The 20493-nt window shown below is 40.9% G+C and overlaps 1 protein-coding gene and 1 long non-coding RNA gene across 2 annotated transcripts; one reads left to right on the top strand and one right to left on the bottom strand.

Moving 5' to 3' along the window:
- The first annotated feature begins 2637 nt into the window (after positions 1 to 2637).
- LOC136428006 (uncharacterized) lies at positions 2638 to 7904 on the top strand. Its single transcript, XR_010754559.1, has 2 exons — positions 2638 to 2820; positions 7614 to 7904. It is a non-coding gene; the product is annotated as an uncharacterized lncRNA (long non-coding RNA).
- Positions 7905 to 9107: 1203 nt separating this feature from the next.
- LOC136428005 (putative serine protease F56F10.1) lies at positions 9108 to 19417 on the bottom strand. Its single transcript, XM_066417246.1, has 10 exons — positions 19186 to 19417; positions 18531 to 18712; positions 18197 to 18333; positions 17816 to 17911; positions 17026 to 17161; positions 16162 to 16276; positions 15290 to 15488; positions 13784 to 13877; positions 11514 to 11725; positions 9108 to 10732 (listed from the first exon to the last, which is right to left on the bottom strand). Exons 1-10 carry the CDS (start codon positions 19390 to 19392, stop codon positions 10623 to 10625), a joined length of 1488 nt encoding a protein of 495 aa, XP_066273343.1. The 5' UTR covers positions 19393 to 19417; the 3' UTR covers positions 9108 to 10622.
- Between the last annotated feature and the right edge of the window lie 1076 nt (positions 19418 to 20493).

Below are 20493 nucleotides of genomic sequence, written 5' to 3'. Positions count from 1 at the left end.
GATTGTATATCTTCTCATGAATTGCCTCTCAAACTCCACGTTCAAACCAGTGGGGTTCGCGGTCTAGAATATCTGTAGATTGGGTCAACGAGGGACACTTTTTCAATCTCAAAACCACAGACCGCGAACCCCGCTCGTTTAAACGTGGAGTTAGAGAGGCAATCTGAACACACTGCTTCCTACCCACGCTGGGACACCAGAAAAAAAATGTTCATACGTCAATACTTTCATTTCGCCTGAGCCAATTTCCGTCTCACAGACGGTCCTTGATATTTGAAAAGTCGACGCGATATCGCAGAACGATACATCGACGTTAACGCGTTAGGATCAGGTTTTGTGCCCCCGGTTTGAACCTGGGCTTACGCATATCCTATTTTTCACTATTTTTTAAAACAATATTCACGATACTGTCGTACATTTTTATTTCAAACCATGTTTTTTATTACGTTTTTGCAGCCCCTCGCAAAGTTGTGATACGCTCGGATATGACATCGACCGGTCAGCGATATGGCATAGACCATTTCGAATTGCAACGACCGGACGTAATGTCCCTATGATAAATTGGTGACGATGTGAGATTTAGCACTACCGGAAATTTCCTCCAAATCGTTGGACTCGTGCAGGATTTACACACGACAGTAACACCAAGTGACCTAACTACCCTGATGGGACATAAATGATAGGTACTTAGCGACTCTAGTAGTAACGGCTGGCGCTCTTTTCACTTCCGATCGGGTACGTGTTCGTACTCAGGAGACTTCTACGTGCACACCTACACGTTAATACTCGGGCCGTTTCTTTTAGGATAAAAACTCAAACGTTCATTTGAAAAAAAAAAAAAAAAACGTACACTACAAGTAAACAACAAAATCAGCACTGTGCTTCCGTTTTCGAGGAGGAAAATAATGAAAAAGTCTTTAACCATCAAATTGCTTTGTCCTCAAGTAAAGGAATCCGGTACAAGAACTGTCAACTTCATGCAGAATAATCTTAAACGTGAATCTCTGAGAGACCAAGAACGATTTTAATTGATGGACAAAGTTTTATAGTCATCACATTGACGTAGCTCTATTGACGTAGTTTCCACGAGTTTGCATGGAAAGATAAGATAAGACATTCCGCTACAGCTTTATCCAATCTTAAAACTGAATATCCATAAGGTCGTTTTATTTCTTACTAAGTTTTAAGGTCCAGGGCCTGGGGACAAATAGACCTGTATCTATACGACATCTCCAATGACTTTCTTTGTAACGATAGGCAAATGACGTCTAGTGGAGACTCAATGAGTAATCTTGTCATTTTACGTTAGCGTAGTAGTGGTCGGGGGTTATGGTCTATTATGTGTAAGAGGGGCTTAATGTTATAGTAGTTATTTATAAACATAATGTAACAAATAGATCAGGAAACAATAATTTCTTTACCAAGGGATTATACTTTTTTTAAGATCGTTTATCGTTAGGTACATGGCAAAATGGTTACGGGGGTGGGTGATGGTTACGGGCTGACTGCAAAAGGTGTATTATTTAGCCCCCAAAAAGGCCGGTTCAGAGCCTGCTATGGAGGCTAACTCGATGCTGCAGAGTTTTCATATCTCAATTACCTGTCAATTATCACATGATATCATAACAGCAATGTCCCTTATGTGATATCACCAACCACGAAAAGTATCCGTGAATCCTTGAACACTAATTACGGCAATGTATGTCCGGGGTACTAAGTCGACTTATCCTGTGTAGACATTTCAACGATCCCGATGGCATCAATTTGATATTTATCTACAAACTACGAATCAGCTGTCATAAACTGCGTATCGAATCGGGAAGGCACAACCGTACGCCTCTGGAGCAAAGAATTTGTCAATTTTGTAACTTAAATAAGGTAGACGATGAAGTCCACTTTATTGTATATTGCAGTCTATATACTTTAGCAACGATGGAAATGTTTTGTTTGATTATATCATGGGAACGTTTCCACACTTTCAATTTATGTCCAAATATTCATTTTTATCATGACCATACCATATTAAACAAGTCCATCTCAACTTATATTTCTAACATCGCAAAGATACGAGAAGAAGCCGAACCTATGTATTAGAGTAGTTTTAGAATAATTGTTTTAGATTTAATTTAGTATTAGAAGTCCTGTGTGTCATTATATGAACATTACCATGTATTTTGTATCTATATATATGCCTGTACTTAGCCCGTGATAGAGCATGAATGTACAATCAAGGTTATTACTCTTTGACAGCATCCAAACGGCTGTCATCAAACTACACGCTCACGTCCCCGGACACCAATTAGAGGATGATTTGGGACAATTTATTGTTACCATGGAAAGGATCGTCTCCTTTATAATTTCTCTGAAACAGCCTACAAAAGAAATAGCCACGTGACCGGTAGCACACCAACGTAGATGAAGGCCGACTGTGTCACGCTTGCTTGGGTTTGAAACACATTTGTTGTATCAAGGTTCTGAGAATGCCTTGGGAACGGTTGGCGCGCAGTGCAACCTGACGAGTTCCGAAAGGCGGTTCAAACAAGGAGGTCCTTGGTTCAAACAAGGGCTACATTACGGATGTTGTAGGAACTTTAAAAAGCAACGAGAGAATTAAGCCACTAAAGGCTCTGTATGTGCACTGGGCTTAGCTGCCGAGAGTGTGGGTGGAGCGCGTAGATATGACTGACGTAAGCACGCGTATAAAACAGTTGCAGTTGGAGCAGTTCACCAGTTCTTGTCAAGATGATCACAAAGACTTCTCTTCTCCTGCTGGTGTATATGATACTGAATGGAGCAGGACAAGGACTGGTCTTTACCGGGGTAGGTCAGTCGTTTGGCGACAATCAGTTATATCTGCTGTATTCTATTTTTTTAGTAAACGATTTTACTATTGCATTCATTTTCTTACGGTAGTGAATAAGCGCTCGAAAACCTCGACCGGTACGCTTGTCTACAATCAAAGAGGGGACTTCACTTTTCCAGCCCAAGAAATTGCCTAATTATGAAATTCCCAATTGTGTTCATTTTTCCTTGCATCAGCATTCAGCACTTACATTTTGCGTAAGATGTATGTCTGAGTGGAATCTTTAATTTTCATTTTCTATATTTTCGCGATTGATCTTACACTGCCCAAATTCCATATGGTGTTTCTGCAACCTATAACATTTTACATCACCGGCCATGGGATACTTTTTCTTCAAATGTCGATAAAAGTTTGATATAACATTGTCAGAATTCGACGAGCAAAGATTGTCGTATTATTGTCGAGCTCTCAGTTCACCTGTGGCGTCGCGGTGTCGCAATGGCAGGGTGCTTGGCCCAGAACCCAGAGATCCTGGGTTCGAATCCTGGGTTCCCCGACTTGTCCCGTTGACATTGTGCCCTAGAGAAAGGCACACAAAACCCCCTCACTTCACTCAGGTGAAAATGAGTACCTACCTTCGGTTAGGGACGTCTCTCGGGTCGGATGTTAATGGAGGTCCCGTGTTTGAGGAGAGACATACCTAGAGCACGCAAATGAACCCACCACACGTATCGAAAATTACCCTTTATCGAAAACAGTTGAGGTCCTTCCCAGCTGTTTTGGTGGATTAAATAAATCTGCCCGGATATGCAGCTTGTACTCGTGCAAACCTGGTGTGTTACACCATGAGGTGATTTATCGGGTAGACATACATTACAAACAAATCGAAACAAAAACAAAACAAACAAAACGTAATTAACGGAAAGTATGCAAAGGTTGACGAGTGCATCGTGAGTACATTGTATATATACTTATTGTTGTGTTAGTAGACGCCAAATGATCACTTTCTAAATGCGTACGTGCTCTAATATTGTGGCACAATTGTCCGCAGAAATCCAGTGGACCAATTCACGTATTCCTTTACATTTCGACTTGTTGGCAAGTGCTTTGACTTACGCTTTGCTTTTAAGAACCTCACGCTATGTTCTCCAGACCTTCTTTAATAGTATCTTCAACTTGGAAATCCTAGACCTGGCATGATTCATACCGAAGAGAAGAACCATTTCTCAGCGTATGTACTAAACGACGATTTTATGGGCGCCTTGGGCCTGCCTCGCGGCGAGTTGCTCAGTCACGCTTCTGCCCCTGACAGATACGGTTGACAGCTAAACTGCCACACAATTCTAACACCACAAGCACCAGCGCTCAAGTGCAATAGTAGCTTTTAAACTCTTTAAACTTATAATAATTTTAAACTAAACCTATGTTAAACTTGTTTTGTAATTTTAACATGTTTACCGCATTATGTTGAGTATAATTGCTGCGATGTCCGGACGTCATTTTAGTCATATGGCTGCTGCAAGCTGTTGGACAAGTGATACTTTGACAATGAACCATTATTATTATCATAATGTAGAACACTATTCTAATAAAACATTTCTGTCAAAATATAAGTTTGTTTGTTCAATTTTAACTACCTTGACTAAATCTAAATTGTGCGTATCCGTTTCAACATTGTCTGAAGAAAAGTGGTTACATGTTAGGACCGCCGGACGCTCAGCCCCTGTCACACATAGTCGACCATCATCTCCCGACCATCATTCTCAGAACCATGGATGGGAGTTAGCAAAGTCACCTGCGGTTGGGAATTGGTCGGCAAAGTTGCCTTCTAGTCTTTGAAAATCGTCTACGCCAGCTTATTATGAATTTAAAAAAAAATCCATCTCGGGATAGTCATATTTTTCTTTGATGCGATCAGAGGTGAAAACTGGAGCTAGAATAGGGTGAATTCCAGGCTGCTGTATACCCAGCGTTGACCCTGGTCGGGAGCACAGTCGTGGGAAGGTCCTGAATGTGTGACAGGGCTCATAGGTTGATACACCCCCTCATGCTATCATCAGATTGAAAGCAAACAATACTTCGGTAATAAATTTTATGCAAATGCCATTGCAGTTCCAAAATTAAATTTGCCCCATTGGTCCTGACGTCAAAAGCTATCTGCAACCCGAATGTCCAGACCATAGCATGTCCGGGACAAGAGTTGCATTGAAAAAACTGCTATGATAGAATTTCCTCATTACCTTCGCCGAGAAGGTTATGCAGAGGGTAGCGCTTGTCTGTTTGTCTGTTTGTTTGTTTGTTTGTAGTGGCACAGGATAACTCGAGAATGCCTTGATGGATTGTCTTGGTATTTGGTATGTTGGTAGGTTTTGATGAGACCTAAAAACGATGAGATTTTGGGCCCCCTAGCGGCTTCTTACGGTACTGCAGCGGAACTTCCTGTTTTGATATCTCGTGTTCTGGACATGCTATGGAACTTATTTTTGAGTGGTAGATAGATCTTTGGACAGAGAGTAAGTGGTGTGGGTTTGGGCCCCCTAGCGGCTTTTTTGGAACTGCAGGAGCAGGTTTTGCGTCTGACTTCGAAAGGGAATAACTCAAGAAGGGCTTGATGGATGGTAATGATTTTTGATAATGCAGATGTTCTTCTATTTTGCATAAGTTGTATTTCATTATGAACATCTTTGCCTAAGCTACCTACATACCAAACATCATAACATTCCGATGTTCCCTTCTTATATCTTCGGAAAATTTTGTCCCAAAAACCCCCCTCCAATTCCTGTACTGGCGACAAGGGGGCCAAACTTACGTCACTTCTTTTCGTTCAAAAGAAATATTTACTACCAAAAAATCGTGACCATAGTATGTCCAGAACACGAGATATCAAAACCGGAATTTCGCTACAGTATTTAGGGAAGCCGCTAGGGGGCCCAAAATCTTATCATTTCCAGTTTTTGTCGAAACCTACTATCACATCAAATATGAAACCAACCCATCCAGCCGTTCTTGAGTTGTCTTGTTGACTAACAGACAAACGCTACTGAAAATGTACCCACCATGACATTTCATTGAGGTAACCAAGAGGTGTCCTTGTGGTGAAGGCGTTACATGGTTACTCGTATGGTTATTCGCTAAACAAGCCTTATTAATGATTGACATAGCCGACGTACGACCTACCTACAACTCAAGACTTTAGTGCTTGCAACATCCAATGTGGCAGAATTGTAGCAGATTAAAGTGTGTCCTTTGTTGGAACATTGGTAAACTGGCAGGAACACTTGGCGTTGATGCATTCCTCTGTCCTCTGAATCGCCATACCTTTTCAAGCTGATTTCATGGGAATTCGGATCTCCAATAGAAACGACGCTAAATTTACAGTTATTTGTTGGTTAAAAGTCAACGTCCATAGGCTTAAAAAAAGCTTTATTTCAGACCTTATTTTACCTGTACTGCAGCACTTGGTAAAGAGTCGCACTACAGAACAACGTTTTCACATCATTATTACCTTCGCCGAGAAGGTTATGCAGAGGGTAGCGTTTGTATGTTTGTATGTATGTAAAAGACCAGCATAACTCGAGAAGGCCTAGATGGATTGTCTTGATATTTGGTAGGTGGGTAGGTCTTGATGAGACCTAGAAGTGCTTGTCAAGGCACTGCAGCGGAACTTCCTGTTTTGATATCTCGTGTTCTGGACATGCTATGGAACTGATTTTAATCTGGTAGGTAGCTATTTGGACAGAGAGTAAGTTCCATAGGTTTGGGCCCCCTAGCGGCTTTTTTGGAACTGCAGGAGCAGGTTTTGCTTCAGACTTTGAAAGGGAATAACTCAAAAAGGGCATGATGAATGGTCATAATTTTTGGTAAGTAGATAGCTTGAGTGATGATGTACATGATTAGATACTTATTATGCAAATAAGTATCTAATTTGCATAATCAATGAGGAAAGTTTGTACATCTGCCAAATTCCAGGATTGGACTCTCAAACATGTGACACATGTAACTGGGGAAGAGAGTGTATTATTAGATATCAACTATGCAAATGAAGACCTCATTGGAAAAGTCGTGTTAAGTGCCTTTCCCAAGGGATAGGACTCTCAAACATGTGACACATGTAACTGGGGAAGAGAGAAATATTATTAGATATCAACTATGCAAATGAAGACCTTATTGGAAAAGTCGTGTTAAGTGCCTTTCCCAAGGGCACAGCATTGGGGCATATCGGTGGTTTCTAACCCGGGACCTCTCGGTTGTGTGCGAGACACCCTACTGATTGCGGCGTACAAAGCCACAAATGATGGATTAGCTCCTTGGTATTAATGTTAATTGCCAAAGAGGTAATGAATCTTGGGGGTCTTGAGGCATGCTCTCTTACAATGTAGGCCATACCAATTTAATTTGTTGATTCTTGGATCTAAAAAAACATATTAAAGCCTGAGGACCAGGCCTTGGTGCACTTACTTCAATAGAGTGAATACAGTCATATTTAACCTTTTCTTCTTTTCCTCTGCTTTTGCGATTTCTGTATTATCATATACAGTATCTTTATGATTAAATTGCCAAGAACCAACAATGTAGATTGGTGTGGCCTTAGGAATAAGAACCCACCACACTTATCGAAAAGAGTAGGGGTCCTTCACGGTGTAACTTGTTCAAAATCTACAGTTCTATGGCTGTATATGGGGCAATTGTTGTATTGAAGTCACTTTGGCGCCAAATTACGATCTAGCCCCGCCATTGTGTGCGCCGCAGCGGGTTCTAATAGAGTGCGACTTGTTGAATGTGAATATTCCGTACTGTGTTCTCCATGCAGGAATGTCGCAGCGACGATCATTGCATACGTTACAAGTCACTTGACACCTGCTGTGCGTTCTGGGGCCCAAAGGGGGCACTGACCGTCTGCAAGAAACTCGGAGAGTGGGGACAACTCTGTCAGGTCAACCCACAAGGCATCCCCTATCCGTTCGGCGGCAGGGAAATCACGTGGCTGTGCCCATGCGACTTTGGCCTCACATGCAAACCGCTGCTCCGAGGCGCAAAGATTGGGACATGCCATCACAAGTTGTAAACACTAAGGTAACAAATCGGACCGTCAACACTCAACGTCATAAAAGCTACATATGGGTCAGTCTCGGACAGTCAGTTCTACAGGAACGTCGACGATATTGAGAAGCAGATAAAACAAATCTTGCAGGACAAGACATGATGAGCTAACTCCAAGATCATTACTCGGATCGGAAACATGGTGGGGAAAGCACACCTGGAGACTTTAAAGTTCGTTTAAGTGTTACGTTCATCATTCTGAAGATTGTCTTATTGAAACTAAATATCTACTGATTACTATCAGGCATTGGTACTGTGCCGTTGCTCCAAATCACATATGAGGCCACAGGATGTAAATTTTATGGATGACATCCCCGCGCGCATTGATTTCCACCTGATTTCGAGAGAAAAAAACACAAGAAATTTCGTTACCTTCCGGTGATGATCCACCCGACAAGAAAATACCGAAACTGGGAAAAAATGTCTTGTGGTAGCCGTAAGTGTATTTGTAGAAGTGACAGTAGTCTAGAAGTATTGAGTGTATGCTTAGTGTTACTATATTGTAGGCCACCACGTTAGTGTCATTTTCTGCACTTCTCAAATACAGGAATAAAAGACGTGTTGGCTGTGATCTCAACTCCTGTTACAGCATTTATGGCATCTATTTTGAAAACATAGGGGGTATCTTTTTTTGCCCAACTTTTCTTCATATGCTCTCACATTAGATTTGGACTCTAAATGGGATGTCATCCATAAAATTTACTTGTTGTGGCCTAAGATAAACGTTTGAACAAGGAGGTTTGAATGAGGGCGAATCTAATGGTTACGTATACAGGGGTACAGTCACTTCCTTGGTGCTATAGAACTGAGAGCTGTAAGCTTACTTTGACTGTAAAGGCCCTGCCACACGTGTGCGTATATTCAAGTGCGTATGAGTTGAGCTGAGCATTAACATTTTTTTAGTTTATGTAAAGTTTGCAGGGGAAAAGTTGTTTTCTACTTTGCCCATCATTGTGCAGCCTAGTTATCGAACCAAAGAAATGACTTCTTCAGCTGCAAACTTAACCTAAAACAAAAACTTCCTAATACGCAACTCATGCGGACTTGCATATACGCACAAGTGTGACAGGGCCCAAAGTATTTTCTGCGAATCTAAATTTTCAGGTTCAGTGCACCTGTGCACCTATTGCCAAAGATGAATAATCTGAGCCCTGATGTACATGTACAAGTCAGTATGTAAGCCAAGAATTTCAAGGACACACAGTTTGAACTGCATATTCTTTATCATAAAATCTTACCTACGTATATAATTATGAATATCACAGGCAAAATATGTCAGATAATTATTGTACAGCTATTTCACCAATCTTGGTGGAAGTGCACATGGGAAGCAGTGAAACATGTACATCCAAATAAAATAATCTGATCAGTAGAATATACAATATCTCTTTTGTTTCAATTTCTTGAAGATATTCAGAGCCAAACCATTTCAGTCTAAAAGTATGTAAGCAGTGCTACAAGAATAATTGAAGTTAACTCTGATATGGTCCAATTCTCTGCTATGTAAAACATTAAGGCCTCTTTCCACTAGATAATGATCGCTAAGCAACCAGACAGCGACAAAATTGGATGCGACCTTTGATTTTATATTTGGAATATGATGCAGGATGTAAATATATGAGTTGAAAGACAACAAAACATGGAAAGCAACAAAAAAAATGTTCTTCGTCTATGAAATTCATTGAGCGATCTAGATCTGTCAAATCTTCATTCACTCAGCAGCCTTTAGTGGCAAGGGTTGTCACCCCATTTCTTATATGGGTTGTCACCCCATTTCTTATATTTCTTTTATCTAAAGATCCATGTCATAAAGAATGTACATGTATTTCTAATGTTGTTTATTTTAGAGTGCTTATCTAACTCACCTTTATTCATTTTGTCTATAACCATGCTTTTTAAAAGCCCTATAACAGGTATCAGAAATTACAAGGCACAGTCAGCTTGAACTTTTAAGCCCCTGTCACACATAGCCAACCATGGCCTCCCAAAGATTTCTAACCTTCCCAGATTGGGAGCAAGGTCGGCTGTAATTGGCAGTTGGCCTGCAAGGTTGGCTACTGGTTGGTTGGCTGTGCCAGCCGACTGTTTCAAAATGTTTAAAACATTGGGAAGTGGTTGAGACTTGACAGGTCTGGATTGGGCTGGGAGCTGGTTGGAAACTGCTCGGGAGTAAGCAGTGGTCGTGTTGTGGTTGGGAGTCGAATTTGTGTTGGAGCTAATTCTGACCCCAATCTGATCTCTTGATCATGTTTACAACATCAAAGTATGGATCATATTGATTAAAAATGAAATGGACACACCTTTATGAAAATCACTGGCCATTCCAATTCGTGAGAGGGTTGGCAATCAGTTAGGAATCAGCCAGGAGGGAGTTCGCAATCAGAAATCGTGAACTTGGGAAAGCACTGGGGCTTGCTTGGGGGCAGGTCACTGCATGGTTGTGAAATAATTGTATCATGGTCATCGCAAAAGATGGTTCGTTCATTTGTTCAATCGTTCAGACCCTTGTAGTGCCTGAAACCAGAAGCTCCACTGTGAGGCTGAGCTACCAGTTGAGCTATATATATGTATATAAGGACATCCCTCGTAAAAGACAGAATTGGTCAGACTGCTCCCAACTCACTGCCGATCACTGTTGTGAAGTGGTTATGGGTTAAGGATAGAAGAAGGTCCTGAATGAGTGATAGGGGCTTAAAACCTTCAGCTATTATGCCTTTGTTTACTGGCTCAGCCAGTTTTGGATGTGACCTTTAATGGTTTCCCTTGCTTGTGCCAGCTCAGGAGGGTCCCCGAACCTGGCTGGATACATGTTGGCACAGTGGGCAGTTCCTATTGGAATTTGAAAAAAAAGTCATTTAGTATAAGTGATAAGTTAAACAAAGAAAGACATAACAGTGGATAGTCTTTTGTATGTCTTTTACTATCGATATTGGTAATATAGGGGTGTTCCAGACTGGTCTATATTTCAACATACTGCCCGGGCCTCAAGGTCAAATTGCGTAGGCTTCCATGGAATGATCCGAGCGCGCTTTGCGTGCACCAGTTACGCCACTGTCAAAAATTTGAATACTGCATTTGGACGTTAGCAGTGAGGAGGACACAAATACTCTCCACTTTTGTCACAATTTTCACATTGTAATGGTTTTTTTTTTGGGGGGGGGGGGGGGGATATGACATAAATAAAACTCACATAAAATTCACGGTCCCAGCCCTCCCCGCAGGTCAGATCGCCCTACTGGCCCATCCAACCCGGGGTCAGGCTGGTACCTCAGGCAATATGGAATACACCATGTTGTATTCTAGATGTAAACAGTTGCATACAATATATCTAAAAATGGAAAAGGAAAACATAACATTGAAACAACTGAGGCCCTCTTTCCACCAGACAGTGATTCCTGAGTGTCCAAAATTGGACTTGTCTGAACATTCATTTCATAATCTGGTTATGAGGCATGCTGTCAAAAAACACAAAACTTACAAAAATTCGTTTTTGTTCATGAAAAAAATCAAATGGACCCGTGGGTCGCTCAACAGTCACTCAGCAGTTGGAGCCTCTAAAAAAGATGAAAAAAACACAGTTTCCTTTTCTTTTTAAGTTCTTGCCATTTACCTTTTATGTAGACTGCATGAAGGTCTGTGCCTTCGGGATTTTTGGTTATTCCCAGAGCGTGCCACGGATCAATCGACCCATTGGGGAAGACGATCTTTGTTCCTGCAATTTTCAGAGCTCCATAGTTTGTGTTTGTTCTCTTTATGCCTTCCATGAGCGTAGACTGGTTGAACTGAGGCCCATAGATGTCTGAACATTGCTGTAATGAAAAACTGTGAAGAGAATAATTATAATTGATTAATAATGTAGTATGAAACCTAAATAAAAGTATATAATGTATGTGGACAGACTGTGCTTTGATACACTTTGTAAAATCATTTCGTAACTTAGGTTTTGTTTGAAGAGAACACATTGCCTTAATGTCCAAAAATGAAGCACTTCTAGTTTTACATAAAACTCAGATGTTGTTGCTTCCGTTCCATAATGGTCTCCACTGGGGGTAGGTCTCTAGATGTACAAAGGATCTCCCACCTTGACCCAATAAAGATTCCATCTGCGTCTGTCTAATTGCATTGATGTCTCGCCTTAGGGATATTTGAATTCAGTTTCCAAAGCATTCACAGCAGTCTCAAGCTAATGTCAACCAAATGCTAACTTCCGGTTTTATTATTTCATTGATACTTCAAAAAAGGGAATTGTGCAAGTTGATATTATTGAGAAATGGTATCAATATAGCCAAAGCACCTGTGCATTAAGTGTGAAGAGAAGAAACATCAAAGATCCATTTAGGAAAAAGCATGGGCAGCATCAGAATCAATGGGATGGGACCTTGTCTGTGACAGGACATATGTTTGTTGCAGTACCCACTGGACCTGCCAGGAGGCAGTATCTTTAGGGATACTGTTAATATATATAGTGTATCAATTTTACTTTCACTGTGGTTTCATTTTATGGTAGGAGGAAAATCGAGGTTCAATTTAACATAAAGCATGATCGATAAATCATATTTTGTGATGTGTAATTGGTTGCTTTAATTCTACATACTAGTAGCATGTTATTTGCTATTCAGCGTGTAACAATGTGTAACATTGAATTACCACAGGCTGCCTACATTAACAGCAAATTGAAATAGCTTGCTATGACTCCCAGAAAAAGGAATGCATACCCTCATACAATGCCTGGCCCAACCGAGAAAAAAGTATAGCAAACTGGGATATCAAAAGGCTAATTGCTTTACTGGTAGATTGTTGCCCAGTCTGAATGTCTTCATTATTTCTATATCCTCATCAATGCTTTATAGAATAGAATTACAGAGCACAAACTGACTTAACTGTCTTTCAGACTGAAGGAAACTAAATACAAATGTACTCCCTGCTGAATAAACTTTTAACACCACATTTGTAATGGTTACGCAGCAGAAACCAATTGATGATAATGCAAAATGACAACTGTTTCTCTCTCTAAATCCTAAAGCTCTTAACCTTCCTCCTGCTGCCTAACCCCATAACCAATACACATTTGGTGCCATTACAGCCTACCTAATGCTACGGCCACATAGCAAGCAGAGGCCTGGCCGGGCATTTTGTGGCAACGAAAAATATGAAAAAAAGACAACAAAACACAAATAACACGAAAAGATTATCCATGAGCATAATCTGTGTATATCGGTTTGTATGTATACATTTTTATTTTTTGTCCCTGCAAGCAGCCTGGCCGGGTCACGATACGGAAATATTACTGTATCATTAGCAGGCTGAAGGTAATAAACTATATAAATACAATAACCTTGACACTGGACCTTCAGATAAACACAGAGTGACACATTTGACATCAAAGCTTGCTCCCTGATCTCTATGTGACACATATCCATTAGGGAGGTACTTTGTTGGAGTTAAGTGCACAAACAACAGCCATGATATAACTGCACACTTGGGAAATGAGACATGAATCATTGTTGTTCCTATCCATAAACCTTTAGCTCCTGGGATACTGTTTTGAAAGCGATATTTTGGATCAGGAGTTCATAGTTGCAGACCTGGATGAGTCATTCAAGGATGCTCTACTGTAAATGCATTTAAGTTTGCGGTGGTTTAATGTTCATGGTGGTCACAGTGACCACTTCACTCAGCAGCAAACTTAAACCACAGTAAAAAAGCTTGTTCTGTCTGACCACTCACTACCTTATTTCAACCACAAAACTAGAAACGACAAAGAAAACGCTCCTCTCTTTTTACCGTCAAATCAATTTACAGGGAACGAAAATCCATTTTCAGCATTGACAGTAAAAGGCTATCTATTTATCTATTCAAAAATTGTACAACTGAACTAACCTGAGTGGGAATCCGTCCCCAAAGGGCTGGTTTGGAGAGTCTGACGTCTGGTAAAAACCAAACTCTGTACACGTCTGATAGATCCACTGGCGACCTAGAACACAATGAATTAAGCATAAGTTTTCTACTAGATATAGAAATTAGCACACACGCAAGTGCTGTTCATCAAGATATTACAAGATTAAAAGTATACCAAAAGCTGAAGGTGTACATATGTCATATAACAGCATTTAGGTCACACATGCAAACTGTATTTGAATCTTTTGATGGAAGCCTGCGTATTACAACTTCAAAGTCAAGGCGCAATACGGTAAAATATATATCCAGAACACCGTAACAAACGTTATCCCAGCTCTGATATCACATGAACTAGCTATAGTATAGGGCATCTCACAGACTTAATCACATTGCACTGGCTTCCATGGACACCAAATTTTCTCAACTTGTGGCACATTTAAGGGTTAATGACCCGCCCCGAGGTGTATATGGTGTCATAACGCCTGGCCATGTGCTATAACCACCGAATAAAACCACCGAGTGAGCGAAGCGAACGAGGTGGTTTTATGAGGCGGTTACAGCACATGACCAGGCGTTATGACACCATATACACCGAGGAAGAGGCGGGTCATTAACGTTATTATCATATAGCTTATCCAAACTGACGCATATAAGAGTAAACAATTTCTGTTTGACACATAGATCCCTTATACTATTAAGAATGCATTTCAGAATTCACATTTGTCCTTTTTTAACAGAAGATGATGAGGAATATGTACAACTGTTGCCTGATTTATTTATTTCAACCACACAGGATAGGAGGGTCGGTTTCAGGTCAGTCAGAAAATGTTATCATTGAAGAATCTCCCTGCAACATGACCTCAGATAAACCTGAATAGAACACAGGTTCTTTGGCCAGCAGGAAATGGAACGCGCGGAACCTTAGATAGAACGTGATTTCTTTGGCCAACAGCAAATGGAACACGCGGATCATTTTTGGGAATTTTAAATTTGTTTTCCCTTTTTCATGTATTCTAAGGAAATTTTTAGGAATTCTAAGACAATAAAGATTTTTTTAAACAAGGTTAAGATAAAGATTCATCAAATAGATACCCCCTCTACAAAATGCAACGGTTATAAAGATTTTTTTAAACAAGGTTAAGAAAAGGATTCATCAAGAAGATACCCCCTCTGCAAAATGGAACGGTTGCGTTCTGACATGACGTCAATAAGTGGTGTGTTATGGCGTGATAACAGACCACTTATTGTGGGCAATGGAGGCTTCTGATTGGTCGACGCCATCTACCTATGTGATAATTCATATTGAAACATGCGTTATAATATAATTATATCTCAGGCAACATAAAAGAAATTCAATATAAACAAGTCATGTATTCCGCATCACCCTCAGTTGCAGCTCTTTCCTGCAAGGCACAGTACTAGTTAGGCTGTGTTGTATACTAATATATCAAATTGTACTAAATTGATAAATATTGAACTAGTATCAACCTCCTTCTGACGCTGCACTTTCCCAAGACGTCTCGCGGAGCTCCTTAACCATTGCAGAGTAGGAGATATCAAGACATTTCTGCTGGTATGTCTTCATCATCAGGCTGTTGACAGCTGCATACCTGTCCACCAGTGGCATGGAGACGTCATTCATGATGTTACACAGGACATCCAGGGTGATGTTTGTGCCCACAGCACCCTGAGAACACAGCAGGAAATACAGTCATGATTTAGATTATTGCTTAGGAGCTTTACCTGTAACCTCTGGGATGAACTCTTACGAGAAACTCTACATGGAAGGAGGGTGTCCCTGTGGTATAGTGGTCTGCGCTTCTGTCTCTCACCACATCTGTTTCAAATTACTTGGACCAGAAGGACTGGAGTTCAAGCCCCAGGTAGGACACCTCTGGTCAAGAGGCGCATTGAGTCATACCAAAGACTTTATAAAAATGGTACATACTTTTGAAACAGTATGGAAGTTAAACACACTTCACTACCAGTGGACTAGCCCCCTGCTACAGTGATTGCACCACAGTGTGGCCCAGGGCTATGAAATGGAGATGGGCACTGCCCTATACATCAATAATGGTGTGGGAGGATTTTAATTAACTAACTACATGGAAGGTCTATTAGGAGTGTTACACTCCTCAGTTCTTATGATCCTAGAGAAGTGCTTTATTATATTAGTAGTGATGGGCAACAAAGGTATCATTCAGAGAAATAGTATTTGAAACTATAAGTCTATTACTTCAGTCAGAGCTTGCTTTATGGTCACAGCCTTGTTCCTTATTCATGTTTATTCAAAAATAAGGAATTTTTCTTTTTAAAAATCCTATAGAATCATAATGACATCAAAAGGTTAAGTATGTTACCTCAAACTCCCTGTTATCCTTGTTGTACTGTACCACACCCATGAAGTTTCCAGATATTGTACTCCAGAAGTTTGCCACATCATTGGCAACACTTACATCCAGGGGAGAGCAGAGGCTGTAGGACATAAAACATATCTTGCGCTATACCAACTGGATTTGGGTTTAAACGGACCAGTTGGTCCCTGTCATATGGCATTTACTTACAAACTGTCATCTTTGGCCCACCTTCAACTAGATGGACCGCAACCAAATGTTTTGCTTTGTCCATGAAATTTGTTGAGCAATTTTTATAATTTGTGGTCACTCAGCCTCTAGTGGAAGGGGGTGTCAAAGACTGCTTTTAACATTGTACTAGTACTGATATAAACTCTGACAGCCATATACTAGAAGTAATAAACAATGTACTATAAAGGTATTATGATATACAGTTACTGTAGTAAAAGCAAGACGTGCAGCGAGTCCAACTGTCAGTTCTGTGATGTTGCATGTAAAATAGATGGCATTTCAGCTGGGAATTCTGATTTCTGTTGAGGATAGATCATATGGATGAAGAAAAGATGGGCAATATGTAGCCATGTATAGTACAGTCCAAGCTGTACACTAGTAACCACCTCGACATAAGGACCACCTATCCTTAAATGGCCAATGTGACCTGTGAGTCTTTGGTATGTCCCTTATAGATGATTTTGAGATTGACACATTCATCTAATAATCCCATCTGTAGTGACCACCTGTCCATCACATTGACCAGATTTTATCAGTCCCCCAAGTGGGCAGTTTTGACTATCATCATTGCCAAAGTGACTGTAAGTGTAACAGACCAAGTGACCATTCCTTAAAGAATGAAGCTCAGACAGGACCTACTTAAAGAGCTTGCTGAGATTCTCCACTCCCTCCTGTGTTCCCAACATCTGCTTCACAGCATCAGTGGCTTCCTGGATGTTCTTGTTACACTCAGGACCAGTGGTAGCAAGGGAGTCTCGGACCACCTCTACATACTCTGTATCAAATCAAACATAATATGTCTACTATATATCTGAGTTATGTACCAAAATTCTATTCGTATTATCCCAATAAAAATACATCAAGATAACATCAAGAGAGTGAATGAGAGAGTGAGTTCATAAGTGTTGGTGAGTGAGTGTGTATTGGTGAGTGGGTGGGTGAGAGTGAGTTGGTGAGTACATGACTGTTGGTGAGTGAGTGAGTGAGTAAGCATGTGTGTGATTGAGTGAGTGAGTGAGTAAGCATGTGTGTGATTGATTGAGTGAGTGAGTGAGGGAGTGAGTGAGTGAGTGAGTGAGTGAGTGAGTGAGTGAGTGAGTGAGTGAGTGAGTGAGTGAGTGAGTGAATGAGTGAGTGAGTGAATGAGTGAGTGATTGTGTCGGTCATAATTGTATAAAACTCTTCCTACTCAGAGTCTTAGGAAACACATTCAAAGTTTATCTTAGGATGCAGTCACAGTCATCATACTAGTCATCATGCAATTTTGATGCCATTGGATTTTCGAGCAGGCTGCAACAGAACCAACCACTGACAAGAATCTTAGGTAACAAAACAGCTGATCATATCATCACTGTATGACAAATGTGACTGCGCCCTTACTTGAGCAATTTCTTGACTGTTCATAAAATGGTCAGTACTTCAAACCTACCCACAAAGTCCAGTTCAGCCAGTAAAGGCCCACTGGTGGCCACTGCTCCTGCCACCAGGTGTGGGTACTTCAGACGGAACCAGGCAGACAGCGAACCTGAAGACAAACCAAAACAAAGTCATGTTGTTATCTAATACTGAAAAGTTCAAATTACTCATGGCTTATTGGTCAAGAGGCAGGGTCACTAAGCACTGGACTACGCATACTACATACTACTATGATCAACTTTGAACATATATCAGAGCAACAAAACTTCTAAATTACATGTATCTAATGAACAAAGAAATAACAGTGGTACATGATTCTCTATTGGTGGTCCTTTATGGCGACAGTTACAAATTATGTTGTCACTACTCCAAAGTCTTGCTTAGGCAGATATACCTGGGTATGAGCCACCAAACGAGATCCACTTGTTATCAGTTAGGTCCCTTTTCTCCACCATGTAGTTGCGGAAGTACGCCAGGTCAGCTAAGGCCTGCTCACTGCTCAGGTACTGAAGACTTTCTACACTTGTGTCTCTGTAGTGAGAAACACATTCTTTTTATTAAGAACATCAACAGACAATGCCTTACTTGACTGTATAATCTGGCAAAATATTATGACACTGGGAATTAATGTTTTTGTGCCACAAACTTAATAAAAAATACTGCCAAAACCTCCTTTCCACCTCTATTGCAAAATGAAATCCCCGAAAAAAAAGAAGTAAATTACTTACTTAGTAGGGTGGCTCTTGCCATAGTACCTATGCTCCAGCATGACACATAGAGCATGAAACTCTTTTGCATATTCAATCCATGCACCAGTGACCATCCAGATGGGGTCGGCTGTGCCCTCCCCTCCGATCATCAGGAATACAGGTCCTCCTGGCTTGAAGAATGTGTCGTTCACAAAGTACCTCTGCAAGGCAAAAGTAGTATCTTAGGATGTTTGTATGTACTATTGTGACATTTTATGTATTCAACATTAACGTTTAATAATAGAGACCATGTTATGCATATTTATGTATACAGTACACTCACACAGACACAAACACACATGCAGTGACATACAAAAATACACACGCACAAACATACACGCAAGCAAGCACACACGTCACACACACACATACACTCTATATAACTTCCTTGTATACACACACAGACACAAACACACGCACACACACGCATACACACACACACACACACACACACACAAACACATGTACGCACATTTCTCTTTATTCTTTTTTTATTCCAATATCACGCCTAGGCCTATGCCAGTTTGAAAATTCCTGTGAGATACTGTACATGATAAGGTCCGCAATATGTGCACATGACGATCATGTGCTTTGGGGAAGTTGTGGGAGGGGGGCGCCTGACTAACTGACTAACCTGTTGCCAAGTCCTGAGATCCGCGTCGTTATAATGGTCAAGCCGCTGTGTCACCCACTGGTCCGGCGGTAACGGGCCATTCCCCGCCCGCCCAGGGCTTCCCAGCATCCCCCCACGCGGTCTGCCGTGTAGAAACCATGGCAGGGCCGCAGTGTAGCCCACAACACACGTTAGCAAGAGCGCTAGTCGAGTACACATGTCCGCCATGTTCTACACCTCACATGACGAGGGGGCGGGGCTTATATGATCCGGGTCAAGTCCCGCGCTGTCAGGGTCTGAGCCTCCACTGGTAAATCCGGTATACTAGTAATACTATAGTATATCAAAGGTTCAAAACTGAGCCGCGTATTTTGCTAATTACAGGTTTGCGATAGCAAAACCTGTTCTGTTTTTGCATCCAAGGAAGGGGGCGGCCATATTGGATGTGACCATTTTATTGGGAGGGGTGTTTTTTTCGCTAATGTTGGGTGTGACTATTTTGACGGAGGGGTGTTTTTCTTGCTAGTTTTTATGTTTAGCCATAAGTATGGCTAAACATATTGTTTTCTCTCATGTTTCTTCTTCTTCTTCTTCTTCTTCTTCTTCTCCTGTCAAATCTTCAAATCGATTCATCTCTGTCATTTTTTGACCAAATGACCTGAAATTTGGTACAGAGGTAATGTAGGCAAAAACCAATGTGCGTTCTTTTCCTTGTTTTGATATTGACCTTGAAAGTGATTTTATTGAGGTTTTTAGGCTATTTTTAGCATATCTTGGCCTCCTGCGCCCTGGTATTTCAACCGAATGACCTGAAATTTGCTGTATATGTGGCTTGAACAAATATTTAAAGGACTACATTCCCATTTTTGGCATACATATATTCAAAACGATTTATTTTGGGCTTTCTTGACAATATTTGCCACTTCTGTCACTTTCAATACTACATATGACCTACAGGTCATTGACCCCGAGTGCCTTGCACCTGGTCAAGCTGGAAGTTTGCTTACGAGGAGGAAAGACCGGACATAAACATTTAACGTGATTATCGGGAAAACACCATGTTCCCTTAAACTCAGTGGTTAAATTGCAGTTTAGGAAATTTTATAACAGAAAACAAGTTAAATCAATGATTTTGTGAATGTTTATTCTAGCATTAGTTATTCCAGATATTTTCAAACTCCAAATTCTTCAACACAACACGGGAGATCGTTTCTCCTCAGACTGGCGCGACGTAGCGTCCACCACCAGGCCTTCCTACATGTCCTACGTACGGGCGTATTGATCGTAGAATTCGGCAAAAAAGGAATGATTAGGCCAGTAGAGTCAGTC

This window comes from Branchiostoma lanceolatum, chromosome 2 (genome assembly GCF_035083965.1).
Source record: "Branchiostoma lanceolatum isolate klBraLanc5 chromosome 2, klBraLanc5.hap2, whole genome shotgun sequence".
Classification (NCBI taxonomy): Eukaryota; Metazoa; Chordata; class Leptocardii; order Amphioxiformes; family Branchiostomatidae; genus Branchiostoma; species Branchiostoma lanceolatum.
This window is presented reverse-complemented; position numbering and strand designations above follow the sequence as displayed.